This window comes from Mastacembelus armatus, chromosome 16, assembly GCF_900324485.2.
Source record: "Mastacembelus armatus chromosome 16, fMasArm1.2, whole genome shotgun sequence".
NCBI classification, from domain to species: Eukaryota; Metazoa; Chordata; class Actinopteri; order Synbranchiformes; family Mastacembelidae; genus Mastacembelus; species Mastacembelus armatus.
In genome coordinates this window covers 17,036,601-17,052,989 of record NC_046648.1, presented here as the reverse complement: position 1 = coordinate 17,052,989, position 16,389 = coordinate 17,036,601, and the positions used below count along the sequence as shown (strand labels likewise).

The 16,389-nt window shown below is 40.5% G+C and overlaps 3 protein-coding genes across 4 annotated transcripts; 2 read left to right on the top strand and 1 right to left on the bottom strand.

The window, feature by feature from the left end:
* Positions 1 to 2,631, top strand: LOC113136594 (glutathione S-transferase kappa 1-like). 2 transcript variants are annotated; one of them, XM_026317540.2, is made up of 8 exons: positions 1 to 133; positions 589 to 817; positions 894 to 975; positions 1,064 to 1,192; positions 1,385 to 1,527; positions 1,604 to 1,720; positions 1,811 to 1,904; positions 2,106 to 2,631. In XM_026317540.2, exons 1-8 carry the CDS (start codon positions 30 to 32, stop codon positions 2,153 to 2,155), a joined length of 948 nt encoding a protein of 315 aa, XP_026173325.1. In that variant the 5' UTR covers positions 1 to 29; the 3' UTR covers positions 2,156 to 2,631. The 2 variants fall into 2 exon arrangements, with proteins under 2 accessions (XP_026173325.1, XP_026173326.1); XM_026317541.2 differs by lacking the exon at positions 1 to 133 and adding an exon at positions 343 to 441.
* Positions 2,632 to 2,898: 267 nt separating this feature from the next.
* Positions 2,899 to 7,910, top strand: styk1b (serine/threonine/tyrosine kinase 1b). The gene is made up of 10 exons (XM_026317521.1): positions 2,899 to 3,740; positions 4,650 to 4,705; positions 4,884 to 5,051; positions 5,640 to 5,963; positions 6,116 to 6,297; positions 6,385 to 6,459; positions 6,752 to 6,960; positions 7,181 to 7,221; positions 7,499 to 7,595; positions 7,718 to 7,910. Exons 2-10 carry the CDS (start codon positions 4,651 to 4,653, stop codon positions 7,908 to 7,910), a joined length of 1,344 nt encoding a protein of 447 aa, XP_026173306.1. The 5' UTR covers positions 2,899 to 3,740; position 4,650.
* A 478-nt stretch (positions 7,911 to 8,388) lies between these two features.
* phc1 (polyhomeotic homolog 1) lies at positions 8,389 to 14,994 on the bottom strand. Its single transcript, XM_026317459.2, has 14 exons — positions 14,870 to 14,994; positions 14,091 to 14,212; positions 13,831 to 13,941; positions 13,677 to 13,742; positions 13,433 to 13,576; positions 13,035 to 13,196; positions 12,178 to 12,930; positions 11,945 to 12,080; positions 11,629 to 11,807; positions 11,445 to 11,508; positions 11,253 to 11,340; positions 10,398 to 10,569; positions 9,551 to 9,791; positions 8,389 to 9,420 (listed from the first exon to the last, which is right to left on the bottom strand). Exons 2-14 carry the CDS (start codon positions 14,205 to 14,207, stop codon positions 9,269 to 9,271), a joined length of 2,385 nt encoding a protein of 794 aa, XP_026173244.1. The 5' UTR covers positions 14,208 to 14,212; positions 14,870 to 14,994; the 3' UTR covers positions 8,389 to 9,268.
* Positions 14,995 to 16,389: the final 1,395 nt, after the last annotated feature.

The window sequence follows — 16,389 nt, the reverse complement described above, 5'->3', positions numbered from 1 at the left end:
ACTGGCTCCCAAGGAAATGACAGAAGAGGATGACAATGGGAATCATGAAACTCCAGGGGATGAATACAGCAAAGATCCAGCATGTGGGGATGGGGGTCAGGAGGGAGCTGAACAATGGTGACATGAACACCAGGTCAGTCTGGAACTCAGTCAATGACAAAATCAGCCTGCACAGATGTGCAATTGTCCAAAAAAAAGTCACTCCTTTCATTAGTGCTGTACTTAGAACACTAATACGTGTTATAAGTAATAAGTAATTATAACATGGAAATATAATTCCACTGAAAGTACTTCTTACGTCACACGGTTGAAATCACTGTATTCTCCTAATGTAGTGCGCCTCATAATCCAGTAGATGGCGATAATGCACACATACGGTGTTTTCAGGAACCGTCAATAAATTCCAAGAAGAAGAAGAAAAAGCAGCGGACAGTAGTTTCGGTTTGTTCAAATACACATTGTTTGTTACTTATCCGCATGACTTGCAGATCCAGCTAAGTTACCGATCACAGACAGCCTACACTGTTAAAACCAACAAAAGCGATTTCTGATAAAACCCGTCACTGTGTCTGACTGATTGTATTGCAGGATTACATCGACCAGACCTGCAGCAGGTCGTCTGAACTCTGACACAGTGACACTGGTTGTAGGCAAAGGAGACTTTTCTACGTCGTTCACGTTCCTTCAAATGATTACTTCAGACTGTAACAAAACAAAACAGAGAGCCCCCGACCCCGCAGACTCCAAGATGACCTCCAAGAAGGTGGTCGAGTTGTTCTACGATGTGGTTTCTCCATACTCTTGGCTTGGCTTTGAGGTTTGTGCCTTGTTAAAATACCACGACCGCAGACTGCGCTAAAAATTAAGGTTTACCGATATATTTGTGGTTCCAGGTCATGTGTCGCTACAGAAACTTGTGGAACATAGATCTCAAACTGCGCCCTGCGCTTTTGGGCGGCGTCATGCAAGGATCAGGTAAGTAAACACCTGACACCCGGAAAGTGTTGCAGACAATGTTGTGTGTTCATGTTTTAAATCATCTGCTATTTATGTGTCACGACAGATAACAAGCCGCCTGCTATGGTTCAGAATAAGTTTCTGTACATGGACAAGGATCTGCGCCGCTTGGCAGGTTATTTTGATGTCCCTTTGCAGCCTCCGTCTGACCCTTTTGAGGCCATGTTCAAAAAAGGTACAAAAAAAAAAAAAAAAAAAGCATGGCCTTAAAGTGAGATATTCTGGCAGGAGCTGCAGTGAGCAGCATTAAAGAATTTCTTTACCCCTTTGGGGACAGGTAATCCAGCCTGTTGTGGTAATATTAACTTCTATTTGGCAAACCTCATTACACAGAAATTTCTGGTTTACTGTTTTGTTTTAATCCCAGGCTCCTTGCCTGCAATGAGATTTTTAACAGCAGTGCAAGAGAGGGAGGGTCGAGACACGAAGGTAGAGCAGGTGTCCCGGGAGCTATGGAGAAGGATCTGGAGTGAGGACAAAGACATCACTGAACCTGGATCCCTGTCTGAGGTACCAGCTCAGAAGAAGCACTGTTTAGTTGTTTCACACTTTTTATTTGTATTAATTATTTTCTCTTTGTTTGCAGGCAGCAGTGAAAGCAGGACTGTCTGAGAGTGAGATTAAAGAACTGTTGGAGCTGTACACCTCACCTAAGATGAAAGACAAGCTGAAAAGTGCAACACAGGACGCACTTGACTATGGGGTCAGTTGTCCTTCAGTTCTCCTTTTGGATTCTGGCAAGAGAGATTGAACCTTACAACTGAACTAAATCTTTCCTGTTGCCTCTTTCCAGGCGTTTGGCTTCCCTCTGCTGGTTTGCCATGTAAATAGCAAAGCAGAGGTGTTTTTTGGATCTGACAGATTTGAGCTCATGGCCCACTGCATTGGTGAACAAACTACTTCACTGAGCATCAATCATAAACACAAACATTAAAAAAATTAAATGTGACAAAATTAAGGTTAAAATTGACACTTGACATAGTCTTAATCTACTGATGTATTTAGACAGGTTGCAAATTCTATACATTTAGCTACACAACTAACTGGGTTGTGTTTTCCTGGTTTTGCCCATTCTCTCTGTGTTTCAGGAGAGAAGTGGCTCGGACCTCAGCCTGAAAAAGCACATCCTAAGCTGTGAGGTGAAAGATGTCTTCAAGCAAGTCTTTGATTTTTCTCTAGTAATTAAACATAGATTTTGATGCTGTGTAATTTGACTTCACTAACAAACAAATAGTGAGAATAACATGACTTACTGTTAATTATGTGCCTGCCAAAAGAAGGTATACAAATGAATTTGATTAAAACTTTATGAATTACACATGTACTGTAGTTTATGTAATACTGATATATTTTAGCTCGATATCAAATAAGCAGTACTTTCTAAAATATAATTTATGAACGTCCAATACCAAATGTTAAGAGGTATCAGTTATTACTTAAAAGCAGATATACATCATACTCATTATTACTTCAACCCCTGTGTAATAATTATATTTTTCATTTAAAAAAAATGGTTACCTCACAGCAAGAATATTCTGAGTTTAGCAGACAGGCAAAGAGAAACCTTTCTGTATACCTTTCCTCCTGCAGTTCAAATACATGGCGGAAACTAAACTGCTAGCGTGCATGTGGTTTTCTGTTTGTCCAGGATGTAACCCTTCTGTCTCCTAGTGTGATGTTAGAGAAACACCAGCCTTCAATACTAAACAGATACAACAAATACAGTAGGAGGTGGTTAGCTGGATTAAACACTTTGCAACTTTTTTTTTTTTTTTTTTTTTTTGAGTTGATGGGAATTTAAGGTTCTCTTGTTATAATTTCTGGGACCCACCTAAAATCTATATATCTCTGTCTGTCACCTTTTTTGTAGATAACATTAGCAGGCTTACAACTAGCAAAAAGCTAACACTTACTTAGGTTAACAGCACATACCAGTAATGGAAAGTTTTATGAAACTTTAATGCATCACAAATGTTGCGGTAGTTTGTGATGCACAAAGTATGCTAAGTGTGTTTAGATATGTTTGTATTTTTCATGTTAAGTTACTACCTGTGATATTTCAGAAATGGATTATCTAATTTTAAAGCCCTCTATTTTTATGTTTTTATGATGCATTACTATGTAAGCATGTTTCAGTTTTCTATATGGACACAAATACTCCAGCGACAGCAAAGCCTGTTATACCAGTTCCAAGACAACAAGAGCCAAACATACTTAACAAAAGGTCCAGGACTTAAAAATTACAAGGAGTGGCAGGACCAGTTTCCATAAACAAAAAGGAGAAAGACAGGAAGTAGCTGACATTTGTCGGCTTAAAAAGGAAACATCAAAAACAGAATGTGGTAGAGCAAACTCTAAAAGGCAGAGCGAGAGTCTGGGTTACCACACACCTGATATCACTGCAGTGCATTACACCTCGAACTGAGAAGGAGAGAGGCAGAAAGTAGGAAGGAGGACAGGATAAACAGAGAAGTGGCATAGGGTACAGGTGAGGAGGGTGGAACATAGACAAATACAAGGCAGCACCAATCCCACGAGCCTGACAAATCACCAGAGAAAAACAGGACAACAGGAAGATCTGAACAGTGCTCCTGAACCCGGAGTCTACATGTAACTGGGAGGATGTTTGAAAAAGGCTCGACTGTGTGAAGGAATAAAACATGAGCCTGCAGTAACAGGATCTAGCATTTTCCTTGGGATATAAGACCACTGAATGAACTGAGGTATGGATTTTCTATATTTTTTTGCTTCTTAGAGGTAAGACACTGTAAAGGTAGATGTGAGGTAGAATGAGCTGATGGTAAAGCATGAGGTTGATTTAATAAAACCTTCACGGATCTCATTCTGGGTTTAAGCTTTGGGTAAAGTTATTTTTCCATTGGTCTGAAGATATGACCTGGTGTTGTTTTTTTTTTCCTTTTTTTTAAATTTATATTTGCCCTTTAGGCCTGTAGTACAAGACTAAAAATAATCTGTCAAAAAATGCAGGTGAACAGGTTTAGAGAGCTTCGACCTGACGTAAAGGAATGATCATATTGATGGCGAATTTAGCTGCGGCATCTAATCTGTTCCTATACACTGTATTTACACTCAGACAACCAGCAGAAAGATGCCTCAATCAGAAATAGCACGTTTTTGTGTACTCAGGTTTAGACTGAAGTGTTTATATCATAGTTAAATGACTTCATATACAATAACATGGTTTGTGCTATGCTGCGTGTCCAAAAGGATCAAGGTTGTGTGCTACAAAACAAAATGAATAACTAAAAAAAAGATTTTGCTGTGAGATTTTTAATCCTGCCTACCAGGAAGAAAACATTTGGAATATCTCCGGGACAGTGACACAATATCTGACGTTCCTGGTCTCGGTTACGTGCTCGCTGCTAGAGTCATGTTACTAATCATAGATTCAGCACAAGAGATAAATTGGGGTGCACCTCTACCACTGAGTTTATCACAAATGCTTTTTTTTTGGTAAATATCCTGAAGCATTACATAACAAATACAAGCATATTGAAATACTAGAGTCAAACTAAAACTATTTTGTGACTATGAACCGTGTAAGAGGAATGAATAAAATATCCCCAATATTTCTTGAATCTAATTTTTTTTTTTTTTTATCTTTCAAACAGGATGTCTTCGTTATCAGAAGCAGACTTTCGTTGCAAAAAGGGAGATACAGTCTGTGGTGAGTTTTATCATTTGAGAAAGGAACCTAAAGCTGTTCTGGCCATTAGAGCCCATGAATTGAACAAACAAAAGCAAATACTGTACAGACAAATAGATATGATGTCAGATCACTGTACCATAGATTTGCTGAGTGATTGTAAACACTGATGTTCCCATGTATCTGTTCCTGTTTGCAGAGATCAGCGTGTATGAGAAGGAGGTCATCGTTCTGCCTGTCTTACTGCTGGCCAGCTTCCTGGTCACGCTGGTCTACATTTTTCTGCTGCGCTTTTGTCCAAAGAAAGTTGATCGCGTTCGTCAACGCGGTTCAAAAACGACCAGGAGGGCACTGCATGGTATCGATGGTAAGATAGCCTGGATTAAAATAAATAAAAGCATATCATACAAGTTTAAAGTTTAAATACTGTATACTTCAAACTGTTTGCAAAATATTTGTCTGCTCATTTCCTCAGCAATTTTGCTGTTTTTACAGTTTTATTGAATTGTAGGTACAGTACGTTACAAAAGTAGTGATCCCATTTCACTTTTTTTATACAATTTACACTACAGCATTTTTGCGTTATATTCATATGGTTGCCTTTTACATGCTATTCTATATCATGTAGGTAAATGACCATAATGTTGTAAAGGTAATCATCCAGTTTCTATGAGGCTTTAACCTGTTACTGACCCATATATTTTATAACATTTATTTTTATCAAATGTGGGGCCTGAATAACAGATTATTTTAAACCCTGGTAAGGGTTTATGAGATATATATATACATATATATGTATATATATATATATATATGTATATATATACACACATTTAATAAATTATGTATAACAAATTGTAAACATAAGACCATTTACCCATTATTAATATACAAATAGTTATAGTTCTGCCTTTTCTCATGTTAATCAATTTGTGTCTCTTATCTCTGTGCATAGCTCCACCAGGTATCAATGTCTTGGAGCATGAAAGCATCGCTCTGGACATGCCCAGCTCCTACTCCACCTTCAACTCCCCGAACACATACACGTCTAAAAACCTCCCCTTGTCTGTGAGCAACACCTCTTTCCAGCCCAGCCCCTCACGGCAGCCCAGTTTCACACCCATTGTTCAGCCCAGGGAGTTGCCCCGCAAGAGGCTGCCCGAGTCGTTCAACCTGGTCACCCCCCTGCCTGCTACCTTCTCACTTCGCGGCGACTTCGCTGTGTCCCTCTACAGGGCCCGTATGGAAAACAGGAATGTGGTGCTGCGTGTGCTAAACGGTTAGAGTTAAACTTGCACTTAATTTAATGGTAGTTTTTTTTTTTTTTTTTGTGGTTAATTTGAAAAGGTCGGAAATGTCTCATTTACTGCTCTTTCCACTTACAGTGTTTCTTTTTCACTAACATCTCCTTGTCATTCTCACCCTCCGCAGACTCTGCTGATGCCACAGAAAGACACAACTTCTTGGGCTTTGCATCCTTCCTGGCACAGCTTGGGCCCCATCCCTTCCTACCAGAGCTCCTCGGTGTTGTCTCCCTGCGAGCTCCTCTTGTGACAGTCGTAGAGGAACTGGAGAACAGAGACCTGCTCGGCTTCCTCTGGAGATGTAGGCAGGTACGTAGTTTGAGTCAAAGACCAAATCACATAATTTAAATTAACAGGCCTAAAAAATATAACTTCTCTTTATGTCTGTTTCTGCAGGACCATGTGGACCCTCCATGTGAGATGACTGAGAGACGAATATTTACTATGGCCAAGCAGGTGGCCTCAGCACTGGTCAGTATTATCACTTCAAGGCCACGTTTGACCATCAAATCAGTGACATAACTGATTCCTAATCCTATTTCAGACAATCCCAAATCTGATGCCTGATAGGACTCTTACTAGTTTTGAAACTTTAATCTAATGATGGTCTAATGATGGTCCAGTCATTCTATGGGAATCATAAATGTCTGTAGAAACATTCCTGCCAACCTGTCCTATACTGGTAGAGACATTTCACTCAAAAGCAAAGGCACAACAGGGTTGTGTACTTAATCCTGATGTTCTTGTCTTGTTGCCATTTCAGGAGTTCCTTCACGGCAAAGATCTTATCCACGGAAACATCCGTGCCCGCAGCGTACTCATCAGTAAGGAGTTCACAGCCAAGCTTTGGGGTCTGCATGGGGTCTACACAAGGAAGAACCAGGGAGCCACTCAGACGGATGACTCCAGCATGAAGAAATGGCAGGCACCAGAGGTGTTAGCCAAGAGGCCTGTCACTCAGAGCAGTGACATGTGAGTTATTTTTAGGAATCCTTTTCTGCAGTACCTCCTTGTGTTACCTGTGTCGTTTTATGTAGTTTACACCCTCCAACACTGATGACGCTGCAGCATAAAAACAGAAATGTTACTATAGCTTTATAGATATGTGATGAATGTGCTGTGACTTCAAAATGTAAAACCTTTACTGAAGAAAGGCTCAAACTATTATTTGCTTCTGTGTTTCCTACTCTAGCTGGTCATTTGGCATCTTATTGTATGAAATGGCGACACTGGGTAAGTTGAATTTTAACCTTTGGTAACAATAATGGATACTCTATCAGAAATTTTCATCTATTACTTGAAGGCAGTATAATTGCTTGTATTAGGAATTTATAGACAATGTTTCAAATAAACAGTCCTAATTATAACAATATTGGAGTTAATATAATTTTTGCATTCATGTTATGAAGCACTGTATGTATTTAACAGACCTGCCCATTTAGTTACTTTTCATTGAACATCTTACATTATTGTGAACAGGTTTACCAACTGCATTGAATTTTCCATTCAGGTGAAGCTCCGTTTTCAGAAATCTCAGTTAATGAGCTTCTGCAATTCCATCAACGAGGGAAAAATCTGAAAAAACCCTCCAACTGCTCAAACACACTGTGAGTGTCCTCTTCATGCTCCAGATAACTAACACCGTACCTGAGGCAATTCATAGATTAGATTTCCCCTCTTTCAAAAGGGTGCTCTAAAGTCCTGACTATTTTCTCTCTCTTCCTCTCAGGTACTCCATTATTAAAGGCTGCTGCCAGTGGAAAGACCAAGATCGACCGTCCTTGGCTGAATTGAGCCGAAAACTGCTCTCAGGGGAGAAGGGTGCCTCGGACAAAGTCCTTAAAGCATCTGGGACTGTTAATGTTGAACAGTACCTGCAGGAGGCAGGATATGGTGAAACTAATAACTACACTATTTTCTGACCACAGCATGTGCCAGCAAAATACATAGCACTATTTTCTAAAATCCCAGTGCTGAGATTTACAGCACAAATCTTTCAGGTACATTAAAAGTGTTCCAAATCTCTTCTTTACGAGCACGTTGGGCATTGGTATTGTTCATTTATGTCTTTATGCCTCATTCACATATGTCTAAATGTCTCAAGTTCAGTTGGAGAAAGACAACTAGCAAATTATGTAATGGCAGACATGATGATATGTAAACTTGACAAATGTACAGCTGCTATATATGATGGTTTACAACATGAAGCTAGTGTATAGGACATAATATATGCTATTATCACATTTAGTATGATTCAATGTTAGGCCCAGTTATATTAATGTAGGCTATATCAATGTAATTATGCTATAATTACACTAAATGTCAATAAGCTCAGGTCATGTGGAAATCTATGAAATGAGCTGAACTGTTTACATATGAATAAATAATCATCGCATTGCTGAGGATTACTTTTTCTTTTATCAAGTGGATGTCATGAGGTAATAAATGCATACACCAACAGTTCCAGTAATAGGTACTGTTTATTAGTAGTACTGCATACATGTACACATAGCACTTCCACTCAGCCCTTGAGAGAGCGAACCATGAGGAATACCTATTTTCAGGTAGTTAAGTTGATTAAAGCTACTAAAACTATTATGTATCCATTAAAAAATATTTTTGATTGTTGTACAAAAGACAAAACTAAACTTTTAATAACTGGTAAAATGAATTAACTAGAATACCAGGCTTTCTGAGTGCTCTTTGCTTGATGTGATTGGAGCCTGGATTGAATATCTAAGTTAAAAAGAATAAAGAAAAATAAGTAACTACTAAAAGACAGAAACCTTTAAATGGAGACTCTAAAGTATATCACTAAAGTTAAAGCACCATGTGAAATACAGCAAGAGGGCAACGTTCCTATTTTTACCCAACTGGTGAACTGGCCTAGCTAAAAGACCTATAGCACCGATTATTGCAGGCTGGCAGATTTCCACAGTTCCACAGAAGCATGAATACACAGGGTCTCTACTAATCATGACAGAAAAAAACCTGATGAACACTACTGACATGGATACTTCAGACTGTCCATGCTCAACGCTCACACATGACAGTATACATATTACACGTTCTGCACATTCAAAGTCCATCTTCATGTCTCCACATGATCAATGAAGCACTGTTGTGTTGTTAAAAAAAAACAAAAATCCTTACCATCCTTGAAGATCTCAGATTTAATTCATAACTTCTCACTAAAAGAGGATCAGGTCCAGGTATTGATTCCAGTGAGAAATGATAGAAGAGAAAATGATTCTGGCTTCCATATGAGGAACTGACTGCATCACTCACGTAGACTGTTAATGGAGGCACAGATCTTTAGCGCAGGACCCAGTTTGATATTCATTGTAGAAATGAGATGGTCCTCTCGCAGAAGCAGCAGCGCCTGTCCGTCTATTTCCTGTGACAGAAACTGAGCAGCCAGCTCCTCGCAACCTGAACACAACAGAAAGATGATGTAATTTGTATAGAATGTGTATTGATATGTATAGAATGCATTGACTAGAGAACATGGCTTGCAATTACAAATCTGAAATTAACACCTATCTGGTTTCTGACTACTAACCTTGCAGCGAAGAGATAAACCTACAGACTTCTTCCACACTCCACTGAGCAGGAGTCGCTGAGAGGAAATTAGCCCCCTCTAGTGGAAGGCTACCAGGAGCTGAGCTGTCAGACTGAGGAGCACTGTGGTCAGCCCTGGAGCAGGAGTTTGAGGAGCTTGGAGAAAGTGAAGGAGAATCATCCTCTTCCTCTTCCTCCACATCACTGGATACATCCTCTGAGCGACTGGACTCAGAGTGACACTATATCCCAAAGAGCAGAGATACAAACAGAACAGAGATTTTGCAGCATTTGTTGATAATAGTAAACAAATTGGCATGATATAAAAGACTGGTGTCACTGTAGTTTTCTTACTTCCAATAAACTCAGCCTTACTTCCAAAGGCCAGAAGTATTAGGAATTGAAAGTACCACATTTGGAAACTCCAAATACTGATTTCCCTAGTGCCTATGGCACTCAGGTCAATTCAAACCAACTGATTTCATCAAAGATTTAAACTTTATAAAGACCGACTACATAGAAGATTTCAAAGATAAATTGTTTTCTTGAATAGGTGGATTAAGTAGTCCCATTTATTTGGGACTATTTCATCAAACATGTTTGGTGAACTAGTGAGCATTTACAGCACTAAAACGGTGTATTTACACTGGCTGTGTAATTGTAATGTGGCAGCATGTCATCCAGTGCAATGCTAGGGCTCACTGATGTGCCTAATCAACTACAAGTGGCTTTAATTGTAAAGAGATGACTACTTCTGAATAACTACAAGAAAAAGATATATAATATTATATATTATTATTATATAAGATATATAATATTGCCAGTCTTACCCTAACTACTTAACTAACCTTGACAGGTAGGTGCCTAGTCGACATTTTATTCGAGGCACTGTTAGAACTGCTCCTGCGAGAGGGGCCCTTACGCCTTACATTGTTTTCAGAGGGTGCTGGAGGTGATGCCAGGTTTGCAGCATTTCTTCCTCTGCTTGACTTGTAGTGTTGGCTGCAGCTTACATTATATCTGTGGATCCAGGAGCACAGTCAGTGCTATGGAGGACATTTAGATTTCTACTCTAATAAAACACTGACTAATGTGCAGAAGGCACTAAATCAGCAGCATCACAGGGTATAGTCAATGGCTGGAATTAAAACTTGCAAACACTTGGCACTTCATTACCTAAATGGGGAACCTCAGAGTTTTAGTTTATTTTACAAAAGACAAAAAAAAAAAAAAAAAAAAATTAAAGACGTTAAAGTTACAATATTGGATATCAACATAGTGCTCGCATGAGATTCGAAAGCAAACTACTCCATTCCTTCCACCTCTCCTGCTCCCTGTTTTGTTACATTCCACCCAGCCCTTCATCTACACCCTCACCATGGTATTGTAAGTTTGCCAGTGTGGGAGTTAGCCATAGCAGCTAATACAGGCTTGAGGCCTCCATACAAGAGAGGAGCAGCATATTTCAAGCGTGTTCACGTATTAACTATCACCCTCTGGCAGTGACCTTCTCTGACTGGTTAAAAGGGTTAGGCTTATTAAAAACTACAAGGAAATCTCACTGCACTGCTCCCAAGCTTTGACAGCAGCTTTTCACAAACTATTTTTTGGAGCATATTTTAAAAAAATATATTAAAAAGTTACATACCACAGTTTTAAGTTTACTGAAAAGGAGAGCTTTAGGATGCTAATGGAAATCCTACCTTTTAGCACAAGTATTTGAACAGAACCTCTTTGATCCTCTGAATTGGCTGGCTGGAGCAAGGCTTCCACAGTACTCACACTTCAACACTGGAGACAAAACAGAAAATGATCTACCATACACTTTTAGCAACTACTGATCATACACATGGCACCATGGTATTATACTTGATCATTGAAAAATAAACACTTACTTGGGGGTCCATTCTCTGAATGGCCAACCAGAGCAAAATCTATGTCTTTGAGGAGTCCAGTAACCTATCACATCAAACAAACACTTACAGAAACTTTTTCAAATATTAAAGTGAGCAGTCAGTGTCATTCAAATTAAGCCTTTAATTTAATGAGAAATGTGTGTGTTTGGCAGGGTGCGCTTACAGGGAAAGGTTCAGCTCCCTCTCGGATGACAAAGCCATCTATGAAATGGGTGAGGACTTGAGGTTTCACCACTGCCTGTGGAACAGGTGCTCTGTCTTTGTCCCCAAGTCCGACTCTTGACAACGGCATTGGCAAGGACAAGGTGGGAGGAGATGAGAAGGCCACTGCTACAGGGGGAGCTTTTGACAATTGACATGAAAAAAAAAAAGGGAAAATAAATGAACTTTCAACCTGATTTCAGGGCTTACATTTTAGATATTCAAAATAAAAGCAATATTTTTATTGTTCATTTAGAGACAACAAATTGACCATTTACCAGAATCCTTTGTAGGGGCTGGGGATAAGGGAGGAGCAGAATCTTTCATGGGTGCTGAGTCAGAAGATTCTGTTGCCATCTCACTAGGTGCATCACAGTCAGACTTTCTCTTTAGAGAGCCAGTAGTAGGCTTTGTCTAATGGGGTATGAAAGAAAAACCCACAGAAATATTGCAATTTCTTGGAGCAAGAAACTTATCCTTACACCTAGGTGAATCTTCTCAATGACCTTACCATAACGCTGTTGTTGGAGATCGTGTTAACACTGCCACCAGCTGTACTTTCCTGGGTCGTGCTATTTCGTGCCTGTGCCAGGGCCACAGCTTGTGTGGTTCCTGCTAAGCTCTGTCTGGCTCCCACAAGCTGGACAGGGATATGGGGAGGGTTGTGTCCTCCAGTGTTGGTCTGGTTGTTGCTAGGCGGAGCTGGGAGAATAGGAGGTGGGTGTCGAGGGGGCAGCTGCATAGGTAAACGGTGTCCCTGAGCTGTCTTGGGCTGGATAGGCACAGGACCTTTGTCTGCAGTAGTGCTGGCCTGTTGTAGTGGCTGCACCACCAGAGTTTGTGTGTTGACATTGGCTTTTGGGGTCACTGAGCTGATGGTGTAGCCCTGGGTGGAGGTGGGAACATTTGAGGTGGGCACCAGGATCACAGGGGCAGCGGAGGGGGAAAGGAGGAGTTGGGTGAGGGGGTGTGCTGGAGAGGAGGTGGAGGAAGGAGCTACAGAAGCAGGAGGAGTAACAGGCATGGCAGCCTGATTTCCAGTCTTTACAGTCATAGTGTTGGCTGCGGACTGCTGAGTAAAATTGGGTTTGGTCATTTGTTGCTGCTGTTGTGGCTGCACTTGCTGCTGCTGAGGTGTCTGAGGAAAAGTCTGCTGCTGCTGCTGTTGTTGGCCAAGAGGAAAGCTGGCAGCATCTTTCCTCTCTGGAAGCTCAGATTTGACAGCAACTGCTCGGGAAGCACAATGTAGGGCCAGGTTCTGCACCTGGCAGACAGAGGAGGAGTAGATTATGATTAGTGATAGACGGAGTCAAATATTCTACCCTTAGCAATCATCACTAAATCACAGGAAGCTAATGGTATCCAAACCTGATCATTGTCAGACTGGGCACTGGCAGTATTAGGAGCAACCTCATGCTGTTGCTGTTGCTGTTGTTGCTGTGGCTGTGTTTGGGCAACTGTTGCTACAGTAGCTGTTGCTGTGCCACCCGGCATAAAAATGAGTTGAGGAGCCCTGAGAGGTCGGTTGACCTACATGAGGGTCAGAGCAGATGGGCAACAGTGTAAACACTGACTGACTCCATAACTACATTGAATACTTCAAAATCTACCCACATTTCTGGTGTCAAAAATTAATTTATAACTGAATTTGCATGAGATCTTCATAATACCAAATTGAGTCATTATCATCATAAGAATCAGCGACACACCCAAGAGCAATGTCTGATTTAATTGATTATTAGTGTATATGATAAATTTTAACTCACCCTAAGATACATCTGTCCCTGACCTGCTGAATTTCCACCCAGCAACACAGACTGGTTGAGAGCTGTAGTCGTTGCAGAGGTGGCAGGGCCATGGGGACGGGCGTTGGTCATTGTCCCTCCTGCAGATGTGGTGCTTAGGTTGACCTGTTAAAATATATGATACATTTTTTTTTTTATCAAACCTACCTACTATTTTCACAAACTGTGTACTTCATAATTCAAAAACAACTGACATAAGCCTTACAGTGGTGGGCGCCTGGGTAATACTGTTACTTGGGGTATTGGACTGGCGACTAGCTGCAAGTGTAGCCTGGTTTAAACAGAGAAACAAACAAAAAAAAAAGATCAGGTATGCTTACTATATCATTTCACTGACAGTAGTTTTTAATTGTGGTTACCTGTTGCACAGCAGCCAAGTTTTGAAGTTGAGCACTATTGATCTGCTGCTGGAGCATGAGCTGCTGGAAGTACTGAGCTGCATTTGGCTGTCTCTGCAGTGCTTGGAGAGCCTGAATAAAACAAACACACACACACACTCATAGACACTTTAAGACTAATCCAAAAGTCTTTAATATTTCTAAAGCATTAGGAACTCAAGATAGCAAATACTGGTCTTCTCATCCCATCTGTGCATTAGTTTATGCACATAAACTCTCACCTGCACAGCCTGTCTCTCGTACAGAGACATGTGGGCTATCTGGGGTGCACGGGAGTTCCCACTGGTCTGAGGATTTCCACTGGTAGTGCCTGTGTTTTGGTCTTCACCTGACTCCATGTTTGCTGCTCAGAACAAAAAGGCCATTGACCCAAAGTAGTTATGACAGAGCATGTGTGCTGTATTCAGTAACAAACCAAATGTACTGCATAACTTAACTGTACATATCTTAGTGTGAAGACTTGGAGCTAGGGTAGTTTTTTTTTTTTTTTTTTTTTTAACAAAGCAGGATAAGGGTATTCTTCGAGAGGACCCAATAAATCACAGCCAACTACAGGTGTAACTGCTGATGAACTTGACAGTCGGTCTCACTAACACTGCGTGAGCTAAAATCCTGGCAGCACTGTGGTATTTACATTAGCAGACAGGTTGTCAACATGACAGATGAATGCGACAGAGAGCTCAAAAACACCAAGTTAGCTACCTGGAGCTAACTACAATGGACTTTACTGGTTAGCCACCTCTAAACAAAAGGATGTAAAAATGCTTAAAATACATTATCGTCTGCATAGAAGCTAGAAAAAAAAAGGCCGAGTGCAGAAACTTTGACTGTATCAAAGCTGCTAGTTGGGACCTAACAGTAAGGTTTACAAAAAGACAAAAGGTGCAACGTTATTTTCTAGCGATGCTAGCTGCTTGCTGCAGGCAGAAAGCAAATATCTGGCTATCACTTTGCTAAAGATGCCAACATTCACTAGTTTTCGGTGTGCTTATGCGTTTACCTCTCCTTGTTATTTTAATCCCTTTCACTGTTAAAATCAAATAACTTTATATTCCGATCCAGGTTTTAACTGCAAACAACGACTGCCCCCCCATACAAGATTTTTTGCCTCCAACAAAACTCCGCCCACCAGATGCCCTGTTTCCGCTGTCTTCTTCTTCACTGTATTTTATGGCGGCAGCTAGACAACGTTACCGCTACCAACTGGTATGGAGGAGGAATCTGGATTTAAACCTGGCGCTAGATTAAATTAGATCAAATAACTAAATGATATATAATAAATAAATAACATATATTTAATGTCTGACTCCTATTGTATAAAACTGGTTCTTCTAAGATATTAAAACAAAAATATATATATAACATAAAAACATATGCTGCTGTCTTATTGCCGCCCCCTACCCAAAATACATAATTTAGCTGTACTGTATATGTTATATGTTATATATATTTTAAAAAAAATTCCCTTCTCATCCCTACGGGTGGTGTGTGTGTGTCTTCTTCAGTCTTGGGTCCTCTACAAGAGGCCTGAGCTCTGATATTGTTCCTGGGATCTGTTGGAGCCACTCTCCCAGTTTGGGGATCACATCCCCAAGGGTGCCGATTACCACGGGCTCCCCTGGTGTCCTTACCCATTTCTTTCTGGGCCCCGCTCATGTATTGAGCCATGTGCTTATCATCTTAGCTGCTATGATGCCTGACAGGAGCTTCCATGTTGTGCAGAGGCAGGTTAGTTCAGCCAGTAGTACTTCTACCATGGCAGTAACTTTAACTTTTACTGCTCGCGCTACACTGTAAAGTTTAGCACTTACTGCTCGTGCCATACAATAAAGAGCAGAAGCTGTTTTTTGTGACTATGGTAAAAATAGCATTCTTTCCTGCTTGCATCACATTAAACTGATGTGATACTAGGGTGTTCTGATGAACCATGGGTTGATGCATACAATTGAACTGTGAGATGCGAGATAGGGGTCTGTTCAGAGACCTTTGTTGGGTTCCATGCAACCTTGCAGTTGTTGAATGGAGAGGCTGGAATATCCAGTGTCCACCGCTTACAGAAGTGAGAGCATGCAGTTGCTGCCTGTGCTGAATTTGGTTACTCAGACTGGAACCTGGTGAAAACATCACCACAGAGTACATCAGGGACAGTCTGCAGATCTGCTGATCTGAGGAGATTCCCAGTAGCTGTCGAGAGCCAATTACTGACACTATTCAAGATGCTCATTATGTAGACTAGTATTTTCCAAGTAATGGAAAAAAGCTGAACTTTTCCTTTTTCTCAACTATACTGTAGGTGATGCAATGTAAATATCAGGCTCATGTACACCCCATTAAACATGATTTTGTAATTATAATCAATTAATTGCATCTCAAATACAAATAGGTGGCACTTTATAAAATACAGTGTTGTGATACAAAGTGTCTGCAATAACTAAAGTATTAATTTAACCATGAATGAAATGGGTGCTGGTTCATCAACTGTAACCTGTCAACCCTGTTTGAGTCATTTCTTGGCTGAAC

Bases quoted from the DNA above. Each gene is read 5' to 3' on its own strand.
- LOC113136594 (XM_026317540.2), top strand. From the start codon at position 30: ATGACAATGGGAATCATGAAACTCCAGGGGATGAATACAGCAAAGATC. The intron at 134-588 runs GTCAGTCTGGAA...ATTGTATTGCAG, and splicing joins AATGGTGACATGAACACCAG to GATTACATCGACCAGACCTG. The intron at 818-893 runs GTTTGTGCCTTG...TTGTGGTTCCAG, and splicing joins ACTCTTGGCTTGGCTTTGAG to GTCATGTGTCGCTACAGAAA.
- styk1b (XM_026317521.1), top strand. From the start codon at position 4,651: ATGTCTTCGTTATCAGAAGCAGACTTTCGTTGCAAAAAGGGAGATACA. The intron at 5,964-6,115 runs GTTAGAGTTAAA...CACCCTCCGCAG, and splicing joins GGTGCTGCGTGTGCTAAACG to ACTCTGCTGATGCCACAGAA. The intron at 6,460-6,751 runs GTCAGTATTATC...TTGCCATTTCAG, and splicing joins AGCAGGTGGCCTCAGCACTG to GAGTTCCTTCACGGCAAAGA.
- phc1 (XM_026317459.2), bottom strand. From the start codon at position 14,207: ATGGAGTCAGGTGAAGACCAAAACACAGGCACTACCAGTGGAAATCCT. The intron at 11,509-11,628 runs GTAAGCGCACCC...TTGATGTGATAG, and splicing joins AGGGAGCTGAACCTTTCCCT to GTTACTGGACTCCTCAAAGA. The intron at 10,570-11,252 runs GTAGGATTTCCA...CTGGATCCACAG, and splicing joins TCAAATACTTGTGCTAAAAG to ATATAATGTAAGCTGCAGCC.